The sequence below is a fragment of the Oculina patagonica genome, chromosome 10 (genome assembly GCF_052425735.1).
Source record: "Oculina patagonica isolate OP01 chromosome 10, crgOcupat, whole genome shotgun sequence".
NCBI classification, from domain to species: Eukaryota; Metazoa; Cnidaria; class Anthozoa; order Scleractinia; family Oculinidae; genus Oculina; species Oculina patagonica.
In genome coordinates this window covers 13,151,335-13,173,123 of record NC_135767.1, presented here as the reverse complement: position 1 = coordinate 13,173,123, position 21,789 = coordinate 13,151,335, and the positions used below count along the sequence as shown (strand labels likewise).

At 37.9% G+C, this 21,789-nt stretch overlaps 1 protein-coding gene across 3 annotated transcripts; it reads right to left on the bottom strand.

The window, feature by feature from the left end:
• Positions 1 to 1,336: 1,336 nt before the first annotated feature.
• LOC144629088 (calcium/calmodulin-dependent protein kinase type 1-like) lies at positions 1,337 to 21,476 on the bottom strand. 3 transcript variants are annotated; one of them, XR_013566306.1, is made up of 14 exons: positions 21,255 to 21,476; positions 16,452 to 16,526; positions 16,134 to 16,265; positions 15,865 to 15,939; positions 13,085 to 13,223; positions 10,564 to 10,586; positions 9,252 to 9,355; positions 7,599 to 7,674; positions 6,987 to 7,079; positions 6,274 to 6,293; positions 5,230 to 5,308; positions 4,747 to 4,834; positions 3,133 to 4,173; positions 1,337 to 3,084 (listed from the first exon to the last, which is right to left on the bottom strand). XR_013566306.1 is itself a non-coding variant. In XM_078487274.1 (13 exons), exons 1-13 carry the CDS (start codon positions 21,332 to 21,334, stop codon positions 4,072 to 4,074), a joined length of 1,086 nt encoding a protein of 361 aa, XP_078343400.1. In that variant the 5' UTR covers positions 21,335 to 21,476; the 3' UTR covers positions 1,337 to 4,071. The 3 variants fall into 3 exon arrangements, 2 of the variants coding, with proteins under 2 accessions (XP_078343400.1, XP_078343401.1); XM_078487274.1 differs by having other exon boundaries at positions 1,337 to 4,173; XM_078487275.1 differs by lacking the exon at positions 21,255 to 21,476 and adding an exon at positions 16,647 to 16,748 and having other exon boundaries at positions 1,337 to 4,173.
• Positions 21,477 to 21,789: the final 313 nt, after the last annotated feature.

Below are 21,789 nucleotides of genomic sequence, written 5' to 3'. Positions count from 1 at the left end.
CGGGATTGCGATGAAAGACATCAACAAGTATCATCCTTGAAAAAAGTTCGCCTAAACAAATACGTGTGTCAAATATTAAGTAAGATATCAAACACGAGAGGCAGTGTTTCATCGGGATATCCAAACACCAAGAAGAGAGTTGTAAATACGACACGCAGCGGAGTATTTTTGACGAAATTCAAGGTGTTTGCATACCCGATGAAACACTGTCTCGAGTGTTTGATATATCTTCTCAATCAAAACAAAAAACTTAGGAGTAAACGGAGAAATAAAATCGTAAAAATCTATGCTAATAAGACCAGGTATCCAAACCTCCTTCACGGTTATGATTTTCTTTGTTTTTTCAAACGTGATGAGTTTTTAATGAGTTGGAGAAGTAATACGAAAATGTCAACTAACCCAGTCATACATGAAGTACTTACTTATTTAACAGTACTTGCGTTCAATCCTGGACGTAAGTGGGGGAGAGGTAGCTACTTAAATTTGCTGACAAGTGGCAAGTCCTTTTTGTACTAAACCCAGAACTCGAGGTAACATTTTTCTTCATAAATGTACGCCATTGTCGTCCCCATAACCCTTTCCGTTTCTCTTAGCCGGCAGGGCCTTAGCACGAGAAACGAACGGCTCTGGAGACACAGAATTTCTTGTCCTAGATTCTAGGACTTCCGATCTTCATGTATGCAGTCATGATGTTTCGAAAGAATGTATGAGAGAGTCACTGCGTTTTTGACTTCCGTTGAATGATTCTTTGTTTCGATCAAACAGCCACTCATAAAAGTTAATTAATTAAAATTCAAAAATCTTATGTTCGCAGAGCCCTTCGTTTCTCGTGCCAAGGCTTCGCCGGCTAAGAGAAGCGATAAGGGCTATGGGGCCGAGAATGAAATATACGCACGTCAGAGCACAGAGTACTAAGAAACTAATCAACACGAATTCGAGAGGAAAAAAAAATAAAGCAGTAGAATATTCATACGCGAAAACAATTTTCTCTTTTCTCGTCCCATCGTTCTTGCAAAATGCTAGGAAAACTCCGTTAATTTATGTGCGCACCAGTCTCTTTTCCATGTCCTAATATAGAAAAGGCACTAGGTACGAGAATGGACAATACCGCTGGTATTGCTAGTCGGGAAATGAGAAACTGTTTGAATGAGCCCGCAATTTTTAGCAGATACGTTAACGTTGCTTAGCAACAGTATTCTTATGACGTCATGCTACCGTACTGGATAGTCGGCAGTGTTCGCGCTTTGAGTTAATATTAGCAATAGGATCTGTGAACGAAATTGCTATGACCACATATCAAAAGAGAGTTGCCACAATTGAAGTTGTTGACAAAGACTACTGCTGACAGCCATTTTCTTTTCTCTTTTTTTTTACAAAGTTCTTTACAAATTAAGCTGCTATTGTTACAGCAACAATTTCGTAAATTATTTCTAATCGTCTTTGACACTGTCATATAAACATGGCGTCATCGCCTCTTATAAAACAAAACAACAAAGTTACAATGTGTATCAAAGTTTCTCAGAAACTTATCGCTCCGTTAATTAAAGTAGTTTGTAGGGATGGCGCACGTTGAAAAGAAGCCTAAATTTTCAAGCTTAATAAAGTCTGTAAACTGTCTCAACCTATTGTAGCCTGTTCCAGGCGTTCGCTCAGTTGTGGAGTTCCCCTTCGCCATTTTGTTGAGCTAATCCCGTTTTCACGATGCTTCACAACCAACCGACGCATTGAACAGGCTAGTCTAAACCCTCTTAACTTTACACCCATTTCAGTGTTACATACATGGCTATCTTTCTACATCCATTTTTCGACGTTTTTCGACGTGCTGTTAAAAAGGAGACAATCAAAACCGATCCATACCGGTGTTGATTTCATGCAAATGAGCCTACAAGTTCGGAAGGTCATGTGAGTGGGCTGTGATTGGCGGATTTCGAACCGTCTTCTTTGTTTAGCACGCCGAAAGATGGATGTCGATAGAAGCCGCCATATACGTTACGCTGCGGGTGCAATATTAGTCAAACCCCGATATAACGAATTTCCAAGGAACTGGGAAATCTTCAATTAAATGTATTCGTTATAACAGGCAAAGGGGGTTTCTTATTTCGCGGTTCTCTTCCATCTTCACCCGGGTTGAAGAGTATCGTTCGTTAAACCGGGGACTTCGTTGGAAAGGGGTTTATTATATTGAGGTCCTACGGTTTTACTGAACCTAATTTTGCACAGCGCAAACGAGCGTCTTTAGACTTATTACATCGTAACATAGCACTTTTGTAAAGCTAAACGCAATCCAAGAACTTCAGTATCTGTAAACATTTGCCTGTCTTAAATCAACATAGCTTTAGGCAACATGAAACTGGCTGAAAAAAAAAAAAACAGGCAATTTTTCAGAACTGTACGAATAGATCGTTAATGACTACAACAGGTTACCTTTATGGAATTAAATATTACAAAAAAAGTTTGAAAAAATTCATAGGAATCCGTGCAAAATTTGAAACTGAAGTCTTCTCCGAGAGAAGTGTTCCAGTGACAGTCCCAAGAACTTTTGTTATTCTCGCATTCCTCGAATTCACTTTTTAGCCATCCGAATTCAATTGCTGCCAGTTTTTTAAAGTAACAACATTATTGTTGGGCTTTTCTATTTTCTTCGTACGTTTTCTTTGATTTTTAACATGATACTACAAATATAGGTGGCAGTTTTCCTTTAAAGCACCATCGTTTATATAAAACTTTCCATTTTTTTTTGTTCTGCACGTAAATTACTGGAAAAGGTTGCTCCAAAAGCAATTAAACATAATCCAGGATTTCAACGAAGCTGACAAGAGTTTTCAGTCACTGTTTTCAAAAATATTTTGCTGCTGATTGAAAGTACTTTTGAGATTTCATTGTATGCCAAAGCCAAACTGGCCCGCAAAAGCAGTCGATTTTCGCCCGTCAATTTTAAGCCGCCGAAAATATTCAGCGAAAATCCGTCCGCTCTTGAAGTCTAAAGCAAAGCTAGGCACAAGCAAATCTGCGTTGAAAAGTTATAGAATTTGGCCCGGTTGTTCGACGCTGCCGGATTACTGGTAGCGATAATCCGGAAAAAAGCTAACTGGCGATTTTTTGTGTCGTTTATAGAGTTTTACACGGCTATACTTATATTAATCTACCCCTAGACATTCCTAGTTTAAAATGTTGGACGTACAGAAAAAGAAAAAAAAAATGATTATAAGCAACTTATAAAACTGACTTCCAAGTCAAGTAAGCCACGAAGGCTTGTACGAAGTTACTAAAATCCTGGATTAGCTTAATCTTATCCCATATTCCATAACTAGTAAACATGTTTGATTTAACTAAGTCGCGCCCTTGAAGGCTGTTTTCCGGTATTTTTTTCTGTCCTTCCTATTTCCTCTTAAACATGTTTACAGTTTACAAAAAAAGCAGTCCGGAACTACATTAACGCTAGCCTGCGTTGTGGTTAACGCGCAGTAAGCGGCAAAGCCGCGAAAACGAGTGGCGCCGCGAAGGGCCTAGGGAGAAGAAAAATTTCTTCTCCCAAGAACTCTCGCGGCTTCGTCTTAACCCCAACAAAATCGCCAGCTACACAGGGTATGTTTACGCCAGGGAGCAGGTTTCTAAGTGATGCCGCGTTGCAATGACCACCAACTGATAATGCAAGACCATAAGAAGATCTCCAGATACTTCGGGACTAAAACTGCGCGATAACTGAGCCCAAGTCTTTTATGGGCGCTATACTATTCGGGACCTGGGAATAATTACGTGGGAATCCCCCGTTTGTTCCCTGTTCCCCGCGTAATCATCTCCCTAGTTAATTTTTAAACATCGTTCCTGTTTTCTCCTAGAAATAATAACAAATAGTTTGATTCCTAAAACAAAATGCTAAATAAAAAGAACAAAGCTCAATATTTTTCTTTAAAAAAATGAGCAATTGATAATTTATCTACACAATCATCCCGATCTACAGGAATCCTGGTTAAACTTCGTCCCCAGGTTCTCTCTTGATCCGCCTCCTGAGTAAAGACCAAAGACCAAAGACCCTGGAAACGAGGATGAGTTCAGGCCAGCTGGCTCTGTTTATTTTTTGGCGTTGTTGTTCGATTCGCCAGGTTTGCCAGTTCCAGATCCAAGCTGAAGGTTCTTCATTCGATTAATGGCTGCCGCCGCGTTAAACGCTTGCTGTAAATAAAAATAAATTACATTTTTAACTCCTTATGCCTGGTCTCAACATCGAGATTTGTATTTCCGCTTCTGTTGCCATGGTTACATGTTTTCCCGCCCCTGTCACCATGATTACCTGCTTTCTTACCAAGTCGCCATGGTGACCTGTTTTCTCGTCCCTGTCACCATGGCTACATGTTTTAAATTTTTTCTCGTGCTTAATTCTCAGTGCATTCCTCCAGCCCTACTAAGTCACTTAGTAGGTAAGTAAAAGCCTGGCAAAAACAGGGAAACATGTTTCCAGAAACATTGGTAGCTCGCACACGTTTCCCCAATGTTTCCTTGTTTTGCCATACGGAAAGCATTGTTTTCAGCGTCAATTTTGTTTCAAAGAAACAAAATTTGCTTCTGCTACACAGCAGAAAGATTCCGTGTTTCCGCGCGGCATGGAAGCATGGCGAAACGAGCAAACAATTACGGAGACATTTTTCAAGCATGTTTCTGGAAACATGCTTCCTTGTTTTGCCAAGCGTTAGTAAGTAAGTAAAGTTAGTGCTTTACTCATGTTTAGAAATCTTCAAAATACATTACCTTCCACTTTGCCTTGTAAAAATTCTTCTTAATTTGTTCGCTAACTGACGCGTGAATATCGCGATCCAGGGCCATACCACCAGAAATCCTGCGGATTAAAGTTAGAAAAACGTTTTAGGCGCACAAAGTACCGTGACATATGACACATGTCAGAATCCAAATCTTTCGTGGTCACGCAATTCTGCCCACGACTGCGGCTGTTCTACTTTTTTCCTATTCTTTCATCCATTAAAGCATACTGAACGTACTTCTCAGAGGTAAAAGATTGCGTTCTGGCAACATCCAGTTTTACAAATTCACACCGCAAGACTTCTAAAACGTTGTACAGCGACATCAAAGAACACTATGCTCGGAGCATTGCGTGACAAAACTGGTAACGCAGTAGCGTTATGTGATAGACAATCAAAAAGATGTACAGGAAGGAAGACAAGGAAAGAACCACAAATAGCAGAAGAGACTAAATAACAATAAAATTTCACATACCACGGATGAGCGAGGGCCTGCTTGCAGGTGTAGCGGTGTTTTGGATCAACTTGTAATAAACATGTTATGAAATTTTTTGCTGTAATAAAATACAAATATAACGTCAACTAACGTTAAACTACGAGGTAGGTTTCCTTGCGACTTCCGTGATAAGATGTTAGAGGAATAAAAATGGCTCAGTTCGTGATAACCTTATTATAGGAAATTAACGCGTCGTGAAATTAACGCGAATTTCAAACATTCGCGTTAATTTAAGTCGCGTTAATTTTCTTTAACGTTAATTTCCGCCCCGTTAATAAAGTGGAGTGTTAATTTCCATGACGTTAATTTCCATTATTTTGACCCCAATTTCTCGTTACAGTCCAGACGTTCTTGACTCCAAGGAAAAAGCATTATTTTATCTGCCACTATCATTGATACTGCGAAAAAAGCTCAAAGTGGGAAAAGTACCATGAACATTGTTTTCGTTTAAGATTATACGCCAAACATTGTTGAAAAAAACTTGTTCCTGTTCTGTACGTCGCGTTAATTTTCTTTATTTTGAAATGTTACCCCATCTTTCGCGTTAATTTCCTTCATTGGGAAGTAATTTTTCCCTCAATCCGCGTTAATTTAAGTCGAGTTAATTTCAAATACCTTAATTAACACAAGCGTTAATTTGCAATAATAAGGTAATACTCAAATTGCGAGGGGAGGGGGCGCAGAATCAAAATCCACGGCACTCCCCCTACTCCACCCCCGCCCCCACACCCCCCTTCCCCCTCATCAAAACTTGAGCCCAGCCGTCTTAGTCAGACCCTAGGTACTATGGACTTCTGGTATTTTTTGTTTTGGATTAAGATATAGAGAAAACTTCCCGGCAAAAAGAAAAAAAAACCGAACGCTCTCCACCTCGAACAACTGGGGCCATAAATAGTCAAGGTACCTGATGAGACTACTCGGCGATTTAATTTTTAAAAAAGTCAGCAGAAAAAATCTTAAGGTGCTTATCTTACTTTTAACCAAAACTAATATACCAATCAGAAAAAGTTGAAAACGCCTTACCTGAATCTGAGATATCATCCCTGCAAATAAATCATCGAAAAGTCAGTTTAGTAGGGAGTATGGTAATGAAGTTGGAACAATATTGTAATCAATAGTTGCACGTCCAAAGATTCACGAATCTTAAACGCTTTCTTGCAATTACCAAGTCAATCAACACAAAATATGGCCTTGTAAACGGTGCTTACACAAAATGCTTCACCCCCCCCCCCCCCCCCCCCCACCCCACCCACCCACTCATTCTCCCATGACCTCTGAAGATTGGATACTAGTCGTTTGAGCTAAAATGGCGCTCGCTTTCCTGGAAGTCATCCTTATCCAAGAAGGTGAGAACATTCTGTTTGTACATATACTTGTCAGTTATGTTAAAGCTTTATTAGCTTATGCATCTTATTGTACCTTGTTACTTTTCTCCAATTTAAGGCAAACCAATTTGAAAAGTTACCGCCAGTTATTTTGAGAGATTTTTGTGTAGTCAGGCTAGTTCAGTCACAAATTATTTAATATATAACGTTTATAGCTTTGAACAAACTTAAACTAAAGTTACATTTCACTTTTTTTCTAAACAAAGGAATTCAGGTTAAAGGCACAGGATCTATTAGAAATTAATATAAAATTATCTATGGAAAATGTCAGTGACTAAGGTTCGCCTACATATATTAAAGCTTTATAATAAGTAAGCTTAATTTGTCATGATTTAATTTAATTCCGCTTACCAGTATGGCGAATCAAATTCATATTCTCCTCTCATAATTTGCGCAAACAGATTTGCATCACTATCATCATAGAAAGGAGGATAACCACAAAGTCTGAAAAAAAGAGGTAGCCAATCAATTACAGTTACAGATAACCCCCCCCCCCCCCCCCCACCACCTTCTTCTTTGTTTAGGTACATGTGTAGTATAAAATTAGCAGTAAAAAAAAAGCAGAGGGGGCCCTTACATTAAAGTAGTTTGATAAATCTGTGCTAATGTCTGTATAGTCAACCTACAAAACCTCACTATTACAGACACCCCATTATTATGGACAAGAGTTTTAACTAAAATAAAACGGTGAATAATAATTATTCACCGGAACTTATTTACCTGTAAGAGTTACTGACTGAATAACTCCCACTACTACGGAACTCTACATTATTACCCACACCAAATTGACTGGTCCGCTCCCATTATTAGGTGGTCAGTTTGAATTTTAACAATGTGGTTGGCTGGTCCAAAGTCTAGGAATATTTGTTTTTCCTTTTGTGGGACCAGATGGTTTTACAATAATATTAATCTATTTAAAAAAAAAAAATTCATTTTTTTTTTTTTAATATTACAGTTACTTACAAAATGTAACAAATAACTCCAACTGCCCAACAGTCTACTGCTTTTCCATATGGCTTCTGTCTAAGAACCTCAGGGGCTGAAAATATGGCAAAAGCCATTATAGTACAGCAATCTCAACTACAAGGTCACATGTCTACTGATTTGAATTAATATTCAAATTATTACTTGTCATGTCATGTCATCACTTTGTTTACCCTCGGATTTAAAGAGTAACTTATACAGCTAATATCTTCGAGCATTTCACAGTAAGCACAGTACTTACAACGGGCAAAGACCAGACCACAACACCGGGAACTCCGTGCCCTACTCTTTACGATAAGCGTGTGGGTTCTTTTACGTCCCCTGCTGACCATAACACTGAAGATGCAGGAGACGGGGCCTACGGTTTATCGTCCTTATCCAAGAAGACTAGAATATCTAACCATTTGCAGATGTCATTGCAAAGGCAGCATATTCTCCTCAGTTATTTTAAGACCCTGAGTGTTGGTCCGGTCTTGGACTCGAACCCGAGACCTCCCGCACTGTAGCCTGTTGCTCTACCAACTGAGCTAACCGGTCGGCGGTTAAACTGTTTTCAGTAACTATTTATTACTGTTAACTATTTAACAATTATTTGCTGAAGGTGAAGTGATTATTGTTGAATAATCCCTGAGACAAAGTGGAGGGAATTATTCAACAATAATCAAGGAGCCTAAGGCGAATGATTAGTTATTAAAAAAATAACCATGGAAAACAAGAAAACATCAAACACAAGTGCTTGCTAGCATACAGTGTAAACCAGTTTAATTCATCGATTGAAATGAAAATTTACACTCAAAACAAGTTTTAATAAGCAATAAAATGAAACAAAACAAACACTACGAGAAAGATAGATATTCGGTACTAATCTGAAGGAGGAATTTTAAATTGACCTTTGAGCAATTTAATTATATCTAAAAATCTGTTGGCTTTGAAACTGACTGGTCCTGATATAATTATTATATCACAGATTATCACATTTTTGAAACATCAAATATCAATTGTAATCATTTAAAAAAAAAAAATCATTGCAAAATCAAACACTTTTGGGAAGTTTCCTTCTGTCCTGGTTTGCTGGAAAGACAAGATCATATTTACTTGATTGAACAAAAAAATGGAAGAAAAACAATGATGCAATGAAAAGGCAAAAAAATTAATTGATGAAGCTGTGGAGTTATGTATAATTTGCCAGATTAGGGCTAGGTTATGGTATTTTATTGGCAAAATCATGGCCACATAACAAACAAGGCTGATTTTCAAGCATTGTTAATGACATTTTCATACAAACTGAGTTTAACTTGAAAACAACCGTGCCGACATTTTTCAAGTTTACCTCATGGATGGAATCTGATTCAGTCTTCTCAAATTGTGTCCATCCATGCCCCTTTTGGCCTAAAGTTCTGTGCTTCTTTTGAGCCAGTTCTTCTACAGTTTTAAGCCGTTATTGTGATATTTCAGTTAATTCTATGACCAGCTGGTCTGTGCCGAAATTGCCGAAATTTGCATGACTTAGCCCCTTTAAATACTAGACTGTGCATGGGCCTGCACTAAAATTCATTTCCAGAGTCACCCTCACATAGTTAGCTGATAACAATGGCGAATGCCCCCATGGACATAAAATTTCCATGAACCTACCAACATATCCAGGTGTCCCACAAGCTGTTGCCATCATACTATCATCTTCCTCTGTCTTTGACAAGCCAAAATCGCTAATCATTATTTTAGAGTCTTCATCAGGACTGTATAACAAAAATTTAAAAAAAAATGATAAACTTGCTGCAAATAAACCAAATCAGTCTGAAGTAAAGAAACCACAAATTTAAATTGTATGATGCTTCAATCTTTACCACCAAAGACCCAAAAAAGTAATCGCTTTCACTTAATAATATATAATAATTTCACGCCCGAAGTTTTCCGACGATGTCCGGTTCGTGAAGTGTTCCAAAGACGTTACAAACATATTCTGATCCCAGTGCGTGGACGTGTTTTGCTTAACACCACCTCATTTCCAATGCTTTTCTTGTCAAAACTCTGAGAATTTGGGGAATGAATCGCCATTTTACATGGAGTTTTCTGGTTGTAATAACTCACATTTTTCGACAACTGAGGTGTATGAAATTGGTTTGTAAGCGTATTAAGTTGGCAGAAGATCAACGTTTTCAACTCGCAGGCATGAGACTTATGCCTAAGGCGTGAAACTTGGCAGGTATACGTAAGCATGAATACTGCTCCAGTTAGGCTGAAGGGTCTTCAGTTAGCCTGAACAACCCTTTGGTTAACTTGTTTAAGGCTATTTCTACATAATGATAACACAATAACACAGTATATACTTCAAAACGTAATGTCTGCAGTTTACATTTGTTGCACATTGCTATTGGATCTATTTAAGCCCAAGCCAATATTGTACAGTTTTAAAGCTGATTTCCAGTCCGTACTGCGCAGACTCGGGGTTTGTTTTCGTTTTTGTTTTGAATTTGTTAAAACGTTGCACTTCGTTGACAGCATACATGAAGTATTTTTAGTCCGCCATTACAGTTCCCTTCTTTCAAGGATTTCCGATGAGCTGAAACGTCGGTTTGAAATAGCGTCAAGGTTCTTCTACTTGTTATTATTTGTTCTGCAAGGATATCTGGCGTTATTAACGAAGAAACAGGTAAGTTTGTCACGTAATTTTTAGCTTTGCTTTGTTTGTGAGGCTCACATAAACATTGCAGCCGAGATTGCGCAGTACGGACTGTAATTCATCTTTAATAAAATTGAAAAACAAAATCATGCAGTTTCAAGACGGTCAGTTCTTTGTCATCTTGGACTGAAGATGAGTCAGGCATTGTAAGAGTAATTGCCTGACCACGGTGAAATAAATACTGGGCTGGCATTTTGATTGTAATGCAGATCTCTGATTGGAAGAATTTTTGTGAGGGTATAAAGTTTAACAGGTCATATTTACCTGTCATAAAGAAGATTTTCAGGCTGCAATTAAAAAAATGCAGAAGTCACAAGGATTTCAATCATATAATCACCATAAACAATTAAATATTACTAATTTAAACATATTTTTTTGAAAGCTTTAAAATTACAGGCCCCCAGTGGTGAATTCATCAATACTGTCAGCATGTACACTGTTCAAATGTATGACAGGTTACACACCATGCAAATTAACATCTGATATTTCCCAGCAGGGAGTTTAACTTCATGTAAGATCAACAACACCTGCTGCTTCATAAAATTCACAAGCTTTTGTGTGGGAGTGCTATTCCGTGACTAAAAATGTTTAATTTTTTTAATGTTTCTGTGCCCAAAAGCAAACTAAAAGGTCTGGTGTGTTAGTGTTGAAAGCCCTTTATTTTGAACAAATTTTATGACTAAATACTGTACATACACATGACTGTAATCCATAAGTGTTAATTTTGCACAGTACATGTTTTAATTTGGAACTGCATTATTAAATAATACTTTTACAATGAAATTTAAATTATAATAAAATGTAGCTAATGGTTAATGAAATAATGATAAGCAAACAAGAAACAAAAAAGTAGCACTGAACGAAAGTCAACAGTATTTGAAAGGTCTTGCAGTAGGAAGTTCTGCTGATTTGGCATCCATATATATCTCCTAAGTTTAGCTAGCAAACTTTACTTCTTTTGAAAGACATGGTGGTCTAATGCATGGTTAGGCCATCCCCTTTTTTTTTTTTTCGTTTATCGTCGTATGTGTTTTCTGATTTTGGGTCGGTCGGTCGGAATTAAAAAAAACTAGACGCATAACTGCGTGTACTCGGGCTTCTCTTTAAAAAATTAACTTGGTTTACATTAAGAACTATATCTCTAAGCTTTTTGCTCTTCTTTTCTAGACGTTTCAGCGTTCGTAGTGGTAGTCTGCTCGGCTCACGATCACGCTGTTTACATAACCTTACACGACAATAATTATAGTAAACATACTTCGCATTGCGAGATCTCATGTCTTTTCTCGCTTTTATTGTCACCATTGAAAAATTGTTTACATTTCCGGTTGAGTAAATAGCTTTGTCTAAGATATCACAATCATCAAATGCCGAAATAACAACATTCTCTACATAGCCATCTACATACGACATGAAGTGCTGGACAAGAACATATGCTGTTACAATAATTGAAACGATAAAAACAAAGCAAGATAAACCCAATGAAACCAATACTATAAAAGCAAAAATTGAAAGAAAGAATATAGTTACCCAAAAGCTGCTTGAAGTACTCACTTCATTTTTCGTTTCTTCTTTTAGAGCGCAACTAAGCTTAAATAAGGTGTCCATTGCATCTTCGAGAAGATTCTTGTGTTGATAAGGAAAACTCTGTTGCATGTTAGTAGTCCAGTTTTTCGCAATGCTTGAGTGCTCAACAGCGTCAGTTTCCGCAAGTATTGATGATTCTCTTAGCGTTTCAAACTCCATTATATAGATAGCTCACTATAAAATCTAGGCTTCTGATAAAGGTTTCACTCGGAAGAGTTCGCTCGTAAAGTTCTCTCGTATTAAAGTTCATGCACCTACCCGCTCCAAAGTAGTCATCGACATGTTTCAGTGTGGGTGTACAATTGATTTCGCGTTCTAGAAATCACATTAAATATTTCAACCTTTACAATCCCTGAGATTCCACCGAAAAGAGAGTCAAACGAGACAGCTCCCGTGTATCGCTTTTCACTTTCTCGTGTCGACCTCCGTTCTTCCGTGCAATAAAACACGTCCCCGTCCGCTGACCTTTTCCTACGCAGACTCATATCTTGCGCAAGCGCAGAAGACGTCAGAGGGCGATTTGCGCCGGGATAATAAACCCCGTTCCCATTTTTAAACTCGGGCTTTTCTACATTCTTTGTAGAAGCCCGAGTAAAAATTCAAAAAAAAAAGTGGATAAGGAGTCTGGAACTAAGAGGCCCGGTACCTCAGCATAATGTCCGTGAAGCCTGGAAACAAGAAGACATGGTTACAAAGTCAACATGGCGGCAATGGAGGAAGGAAAAATCGACGTCGTGGTTAAACTCAAACAAGAACAGCGTAAAAAGGATGAAACATTATTTAAAATAATGTGTCATTGCCTTCTATACCTTCTGTATAAATTTTTTTTTTTTTTTTTTGAAAACGCGAAAATCTGGGTCGGTCGGACGACGCTAAACAGAGAAAAAAAAGGGGATGGCCTTAGTGCACTGGACTCAGGATCAAGCCATCTGGGTTCCAGCCCTGGCAGGATTATGATTGACACTTCACCTTCACATTCACAGTGCCTCTCTCCACCCAGCTGATAAATGCATGCAGGGTACCGACAATTAAATGCTGGGGAGTAACCTTGCGATGGACTAGCATCCCATCCAGGGGGGAGTAGATGTACTACTAGTCCTTACTTTCAGCAGAAACTAGAGAAAGGCACAGGCCTGGTGGGCCACTACATTTGAATACAGTTAATTGTTACCTTAAATTAACTCACTGGCCATGCACTTACCTTTAAATCTCTGTGCACAATCCCTTGCCCATGTAAATAGTCAACAGCACCTAGAATTTGTTTTATGAGGTCACTGGCATCCTTTTCTGTATAGCTACCTTTCTCCACTATTCTGTCAAAGAGCTCCCCTCCCTGGACCCTGAAAAATAGCAATTAGTAATACATTAGTTAAGAGTGGCAACCACGAAGGAAGCAGTGAGAAGGCAGGTCATTGTGTCGACACTTCTGTTAACGCTGTGAATTAAAAATGTCCCTTGAACTAGTTGAAATCAGTACTGCCCACTGGGGGGGGGGGGTGTGGGGGACTACTATATGAAATGGACGGGGATGCTTGCCGGAAATTTTTAAAAGAACCCCTAAAAGAGCTGAGACCAATATGGGTGTGGCTCAAGCTTTTCTTGAGCCCTAAAAGATACCAGAAAACTAAGAATAGAATTTATTTTTGTATATTTCTTCGTTTTGTAACCCTAAACAAGACCATTATGGCTAAAAATATTGGCGTTTTGCCTGGAACACCCTAAGCGAGACCAAAATTCCGAAATTCACAACCCTAAGCGAGACAGCGAGCATCCCCATCACTTTCATATGCGAGTCCCCCCCCCTCCCCCAAGAGATTATCAGGCTTGCAAGCGGAAGCAGAAGAACAAGCCGATCACAATGCTAGTTCTCAGGCCCCTTCCATTACTTCCTCTCCACATGCAACTCTGACAAACCAGTTTTCACTGGATCATAACCGACAGAGCCATAAGCGGAATCCGACACTCTGTGTATGAAGACCCGTGAAATTTGACTAAAGTTCTGTTAGTTGCATATTTTTGAAGAACCGCTTGCCAACCCTCTAACTTTCACTGCCTCCTCCAACTTTTGTTCTTGTTTTGTTTTGTTTTGTTTATATATCCAGATCTAAATAAAGGACTTCTTCATTTATGCTAACCCACCCCCCCCCCCTCTCAGACCTCTCAAGTCTCACGATTTTCACTTCAATCTCACGATGAGAAACAGAAATCTCACGGTAAACAGAGTAACAAGTCATTTGATTAGCGCCTGGTTTTAGGACTCTTTTAGTTATTTTTGTCCGTCAGTTGATGAATCTCCCGGTTTTTACTGAAATCTCCAGATTTTTTGACCTCAATCTCCAGATTTCCAGTGCTTTGAGGTTGAGAGGTCTGCCCTCTACCCCCACATAAGGGGTAAAAGATATTGTATATAATATATTACCTCATGTGATTTTATTTCAAATAATGGAACAATTTTCTGATATTAATTGTCACTTCCTTCCAGCAAACACATTACCAATTTATATGCACCCCTTAACTTATTTTGCATAATTAAAAATAAATTCGAATAACAGTATTTATTTTGTCCATTTGCACTCAAAGATCAGACCAGATAATCAAGTTAATAAAGGACGTTTCTCCAATCAGTGCACGGAGAAACTTAATTCACGCGCGCAATTAGCACGGAATTTGAATAAAATAACGAGTTCTTCGAAACAGCTGCAACCACGGTGGTTGAATTTAACCATTAAAATTAACAGCTGCTTGAGAAAAAATTCGCAATGAATTTACATGAGTTAACACCTTCAAAATGTTGACAGTTATCGACAAGCAAGAAGCAAATCCTAAAACAGTTGCAGTGTTTTTTCGCGGGTTTTTTCGCTCCAATTGAGATCAAGTAAAACAATTAACGTTCTCTTCTTAGATCATATCAGTTGTGTATTTCTCTCAAGGCGTACTCAAATTAATTTGTTTTATATTTTGACGTTTGTATTCCTTGATCGCCCCCGCACACGTACGGATTCAGTGGCTCGCATGAAATATACAAGAAACCATGATCGACTTCGCGTCAATTTCCGGTTGTCGTGAAAGTACGTAGGAAATAAAAATATGAATATCGTCATTAAGTTTGCGTGTGATTATTATTTTAGTCGCCTTTGAACGGCGCCGTGGATAGTTGAAAGTAGCCTCTCTTTATCATCTTAAATGAAAAGCTTATTCGAATATTCTTCATTCCAAAAGGCAAAATTCTTAAAGGCTTAGCAGGCGCGACAATGCAGACTTTGGAATTGCCGTGTTCACGTTTGTTTACATTTCTATTTTTCTTGACAGCTTAGCCTTTGATGTATTTCACTGGACCAAATTAACTATCTATTAGCAAGATCCCCTTGGGAGCGAAAGTTATTCACTTCATACAGGAACCAAAACAATACCAAATGAGTTGAATCAAAAGATGAATAGATATTGCAGCCATTTCGGCGCAGATTTTATATGGAAACCATTTCAATGCCGGTCGATTCATATGTAACACAGGTTGGCATAGGATCTAGTTACCTTCGAAAGTTCGACATTCGATCCGACCGGATAGCGTGCTAAATTAAAAATATCTATCTAAGTGAGACATCAAGATCGCACCTTCAAACCCACTATTATAAAACATGATTATCTTTTATATCACGAGAAATTCGCAACAACAATTCAAATAAAGGAACTGCACAAATCATATAAATTAAGTCAACACAACACCACGAACGTCAGATGTCAGAAATGAACCCATTTCGTACAGTTCCTTTCACACGAGTTTTAAATTTCCCTGTGAGTCGGACAAAGAAATTCCACTTATTTTGTAGCACCATGCTGGCTAAACCTGTAGCGCTTTGTACAGGAATATATCAAACATTCAACCCTATAAACTCAATTTGGATTTGGTAGTCCGATTAAATTATATACCGAGAGTATAAAGGGCCATTATTATGGAACACGATGTCACTACACAGTACTCACAAGTCCATGACTAAATACAGATGTGTCTTGTTGTCGAATATATCCCACAGTCTAATGATGTTTGGATGATTCACCCTGCAGACAAAATAACAGGACAAAAAATAAGCAGTTATATGACTGAGCGTGCAAAGAACAGGCGGTCGCGCGAGCGACATAACTTGGCGAACTCGCACGGGAAAAGCGTGCAACACAAGAATATTTTCTGGATCAGTGACTGGGTGGTAAAATATCACGATATTGCAAGGACTGTTTATTACTAATTGACTTACTTCTTCAAGATAGCGATTTCGTTCTCAACCGCTTCCTCTTTCCCCGAAAGGTTTCTTTTGTTGATGCATTTCACAGCGAATAATCTCCTGGATGATTTTTCTTCGGCCATGACAACCTCAGAGAACGCGCCTCTGTAAGGAAATGAAGCAGAAGCGAACAGAACATGCAAAATATATTGGGATTCATTGTAAAGTGCTCATTGATAGTTTATAGTAAACGATCAAAATACGCGAAATGGCGCGCTGTAAAGCCATTGCGCTGCTCGCAGCGATGTCATTTAGCTGTCACAAGGAGAGATAACTTTAGAAGGCACTTACGTTCCCAGAACATCTCGAAACTCGTACTTCTTTGTAATCTTCTCGTCGAATTTCTTTTTCCCAAATAGCGGCATTCTAGAACAGGAAAAACCAGAAAAGCATTTAGAGCAATTCATCTAAGCCCTCTCGGAGAACACGGCGCCTTTCACAAGAACGAAAGGCATTTGCTTCACAATCTATCCTAAATAAACACACCTCGGATCTTCGCTTATTTACCAACACTTATTATAAATCTTCGACTTCAAACCGTCGCATACTTTCTTGCGTTGATGTGTTGTTAAGCACGCGTGGTACTACCATGGGTGGGGTGCGGGGCGATTTTGACGTAATTCGAGCAATCAAATGTAAATTAAAAAAGTCATTATTTATATTGATCATCGATGCAATTTATCATCCACAGTGAGAATTTTATCCTTTTTTGAGCTATTATCTTTTTGTTTGATTTTTATTTTGCATATTATCGGAGTTGAAAAACGCTGTTTATAAAATTTTAACCGTGTACGCGAAAACGTATGCAAAAAATAATTGCAATTTTCAAACAAAATTCAATTAAGAAATTAACTAAATTGAACATAATTACGAATTCTCGTGCGCGCGATTTTGATCAAATTGCTTTCAAAACAACACATTTAAAACTCCAATCGATAGTTTTTGTTTAAAAAATAGCACGATTTGATTACATTTCTCATAATTTCCACCTGAAACCGCACAATATTATTCGTACATAAAATTGTACGTGTCTTGTTAAAAATCACACTATTCTTCTTTGACAAAGGCTGCGTGATGTGGTTTTGATGTCATATTTACCAACTGTGATTAAACGTTGCATGTAATTGACATCTTGTCTCTTTTTTCCTTTAAATAACACCTGCAAAATCGCACAACTTTTTTTTTCTTTTTTTAAAACCTTAAGGATGGAAGTCCTTTCGAAGCAAGGAAAAGGTAAACCCTTTTAATGACAGTTGTTCGTTTAGCGCATTCAAATGGCTTTATCTCTATACCGCAAATATTATTCTGATTAAAATCATTTTAAATCTGAACTTATTCGAAACAAGTTTACATTGTAAAACACTGATACATCGCTATATTAAAGTCAGTGCCTCAAAACTGGAAAAATATCGCGTAGGAGAGCGTTGAAAAAAGGAATAAAAAATGAAGAAATCATTTGACTGAACGTGATGTTGTCAGCCTTAATCAGTTTCATGACGTCACTGTTTCGACTTCGAACACGTCATACAAGCATAAGTTTATTTGTGTTTCGTAATACTGTAGTCTCGATAAATTGACTTCCCGAGTTAGGCCAAATAAGGCAATTTTTGGGGGGGAAAACCTGTAAAGAAATGGAAAACAACGCTTCACAATACTAATTTGTTTCTACTGTATTAATAATAAAGTCTTTCATTCATTGTTTCAAGGTTGTATTAAGGTATACAAATTTTTATTTTACATGTAGCAGTTTTTTGTTCGCGCTGAGTTGAAAAGTGCTTTCAACGAAAATATGAATAATTTTTAAAACAAAATTTAATTACATGTGCATTAATTTAATGTTTAAATAACCAATTGAAAAAGACATTGTTTGACTTTATGCGTACAATTTTAGGAACACCCTAATAAGATGCCGCTAGGCCTTTTGCTTGCGTTGTTGAAGAAAATTCTAGTGCATAATTGCCTTGTTTTACATAAATTCTAGATATTTTTAGTTAAGCAAATAAGAAAGTGTTATTTTTATATTTAGCGATTAAGAGATTTAAATTTTGTCGGGCGACCCTTGATTGAATCAAGGAAGTTCTCGTGAATACGAAAGGTGTTGTTTTTGTATCTCTCGCAATATTCACGTTTTCTGCGATTAAAGGGTCACGTTTTCTGCGATTAAAGGGACTGTGTCACGGGTATTAGCCAAATCTAGGCATCAGCCGATGTCCATCAATTTTGGTGAAATATAAAAAATAACCTCTTAAAACAGTGAATGTACATTTTAATAACACAGCAAATACAAAAGTAGGTACGGATGGCCAAAAGTGACGAAGATTAAAACGGATTGCAATATGGTTTTTGAAATATTGTTGGGCTGAAAAGTTTTTTAAAGTTGTCTCGCTTGCTTGTATTAAACTTAAAATTATAACACCTGGGAGACACATTTGGTTGCAATGAAGCCATGGTTTTGTCATTGGGATCCAAAGAAGTAATTTCTTTGCAAAGATTAAGTTTCATAGACTGAACTCAGCCGTGATTTTCTTTCCGGTTGTACTGTTTTAAATAAGAGAACGAGTTGGTGAGTGAAGCAAGCTGGCGAGGCGAGTGAAAAGATATCGCTCTATCTAATCTATACATATGTTACTATGGATCGTTAGTATCGGTAAAAACTTGGCATTCAAGTCGCTTTTGGTGCGAACTAAGGCTGATAACAGCGACAGATTTCGCTTGAAGTACACATTGAACAGGAGTCGAAACACTAGACTAATTAGTGGGCTACAAAACAAATGTACGTACAGTATGTTAATTAAACCAAATAATGGTTACTTTTATATTTATGATGCGTAAAAACCAATGCGACTGAATAGAATGAGAGTTTGAATCAAGTGCTCAATGAAATGGTGGCGAATTTACGATCTCGCAGATGCGATATGTTTTAGTTAACAGAAAATCTTTTTTATCCAGAAAGAAAAACAACTTCATCTGATACGGTAGCGATATTTCTAGATGCTTTTAACAGACGGCAGCTTTGGTTACTTGTAATAGATCAGTACAAAGGTTAAATGCTACCAATTTCTACCATTCATGTGCCATTGATATATGCAAATGATCATGTCACTTTGAGAAAACCTGTTTTGACAATGTCTGTTCCATAAACGTCTTTATCTGGGATACTAGAATCGATTAATCTAGACCTAACTTTCAATTTAAATCTCCAGCGAAGTCTCCAAAGCTCTGTGTTTCATTAAAGAAGAATTTCTGCCAACTGAGGGAGTATTAAACTGTGGAAGCAGAACACGCGCGTTTTTTGCGCAGCCCGACCGTCCCGCGTGTCATCCCGCCACGCGACAGATCTTCAGCTTGCCGAATGTTTTCTGTCCACAAAATCTTGAATGAAATTCTAAGCCAGATTGTACTTTTGTTGCGAACTTGAATTTTGAGCTGTTATTGATGCAAATGTAAGCAAAAAAATTACATAATTAAAAGGCAGTCCAAGCTTCGTTCTCAGATAAAAGACAAAAAAGCAACTATTTACCAACAACAAAGGGAATTAATGCGACTTGCGAAGCAGAACGTGTGGAAAGAGAGCGGTAAGCAAGACGAGCGCTTAGTAAAATAAACAGGGGAAAATTTTTCTCTTTTTATCTCCACCCCGGCCACCAGGATGCATCCCCCACCCCTTCCCCGACGGGTTCGAGTGAGCGCCGCGCGAAACACGCGAGATGTTACAACCGCGCGTTCGCGCATCATTTGATAAAGAATTCCGGAAATGACCTACTGTAAATGATTTGTCTGTAGATTAAATTGCAATTTTACGGTCAATGATCTCCTAAAAAATAAAAACAGTACCGGAAACTACGTAAGAAATTGTACTTTTACCCTTAAAATATTTTACAACAGTTTTAAATATAAACAATCTTTTTCTACGTTACTTGCAACGCGGAAAATTAAAGGAAAAGTGCTCTACTGTAAACAACTGGGTTATCATAACAAAAGGTTCGTAACCTACAAAAAGATTATCATTTCAAATTTGTGGCCGGGAGTTTAAAATAACTTTTTTCTTTGTGATTATATCAGAGGCGCTTCCATAAATTGTGATTCTTTTTATATCCAGTGCCTTTAGCATACACTTTTAGGAAGATTGCTAAAAGCTACCAATCTACCTATTCAATTGTGTGGAATTGCCGAAGAATTTTTCTTTTATTTTTTCTGCTAATTAATTGTTTTAACTCCAATTTACTCAAAACTGTTTATGGGTGCTAAAAAGTTAATTTTGTTTACTTTATTCAAATTCACTAGCTATATATTAGCAAAACGAATACATGTAGTTTAGGCTTCGCATAAGTAGCCTCTTCCACGCGAATTTACTCTTTGCGTCAAGTTGGTAACCTTTGATTTGTACAAATCTAGTTGCCCGGTAGAATCGTTCCGATGACATGAATTTCCATCATTGATCCGATATGAAGACTTCAAAATCGGCAATCTTTGTAATCTTTGTATTTACAAAAGCTTTGTTCAAGGGCTTAGCGCGTAAACATAATTCAGTATGCTAAATGTCACGAGCAGCTAGTTTATAGTACGAAAGGCTTGCGAAAAATCGAAATACGTGGGAATTATGTAAAAAAAGGTCACTCGTATCATTCATTCATTACTGCGCCCCCCCAAAAAATTACAAATTGTAAGAAAATGTTGAAATACAAAAAAGCTAATAAAATTACAATAATAAACAGACGTTTTCTATGTAGACGGTCGTATTGAAAATTTCACCGCGCTTTCGCTGAAAGGACGAAATATTATACGCATTTCGGTAAAACTTTTATCGACTCGATTGGAAAAACATTTAGCGGCGATCAGGATATTTGAACCGGCATTTAGTTAAACTAATACGCTAAATGCTCCTCTTGTAATCGCATATTCTGCTTTCTTATATCTACAAACATTGGTAAATAGAATTGTCTTTCACAATTCACACAGATGCAAGAAGCGGCCGGCAAATGTGCATGTCGAAAGCCTCGAAAACATACCTGACCTCCACGCACTAATAACTTTTTCCCGATAATTATCAAAGAAACCCTTAGGACCTATCTGGTACACAAACGTGGTATATACCTTTTCCTCCGATGCTTTTTAACTTCTCTGCCGTCTTCGACATCCTCTTCGCCGTATCTTGCCGTTTCTATATCGGCCATAACTCAATTTTGGACACTCGAATTTGTTTATTCGTCCGCACGGTGGCAGGTCTCAAACGTTGGTAAAATATGCAAAGTGTCCTCGAAGATTGAGCTGCAGTTTAGAGCTTCAAATCAACGCAGACAGTTTACCCTTTCTGTCAGCGATAGGCTTTTGTTTTCAAACCACTTCGTCTCATTGGCTATGCATGAATTACAAAAATATACTGCAATCAACGCACACTGAGTCTTGTTTTTGACAATCTACAGGACACTTTGCACCTGGCAGCGCAGAAACTAATTTGCTCTTTTATTTTGTGCAAATAGAACACACTAAGATGTTGAAAACGTCATTTTGTATTTATCTTCTACAGGAAATTCACTGATAGCCGTATGCAAGTGCTGCTTTCTGCTCACAGCGAGTCACAACGGGTTCCAAAGTGAAGCTTGACTAAGCTTGTCGAGATTCTTTTAAA

What these genes read in the sequence shown, in the direction of transcription:
- LOC144629088 (XM_078487274.1), bottom strand. Translation starts at nt 21,334, where the DNA reads ATGGCCGATATAGAAACGGCAAGATACGGCGAAGAGGATGTCGAAGAC. An exon ending in GGAGTTATTTGTTACATTTT is followed by an intron (nt 7,080 to 7,598) that starts GTAAGTAACTGT and finishes TCTTTTTTTCAG; the next exon opens with ACTTTGTGGTTATCCTCCTT. An exon ending in TTTACAAGGCAAAGTGGAAG is followed by an intron (nt 4,174 to 4,746) that starts GTAATGTATTTT and finishes TTTTATTTACAG; the next exon opens with CAAGCGTTTAACGCGGCGGC.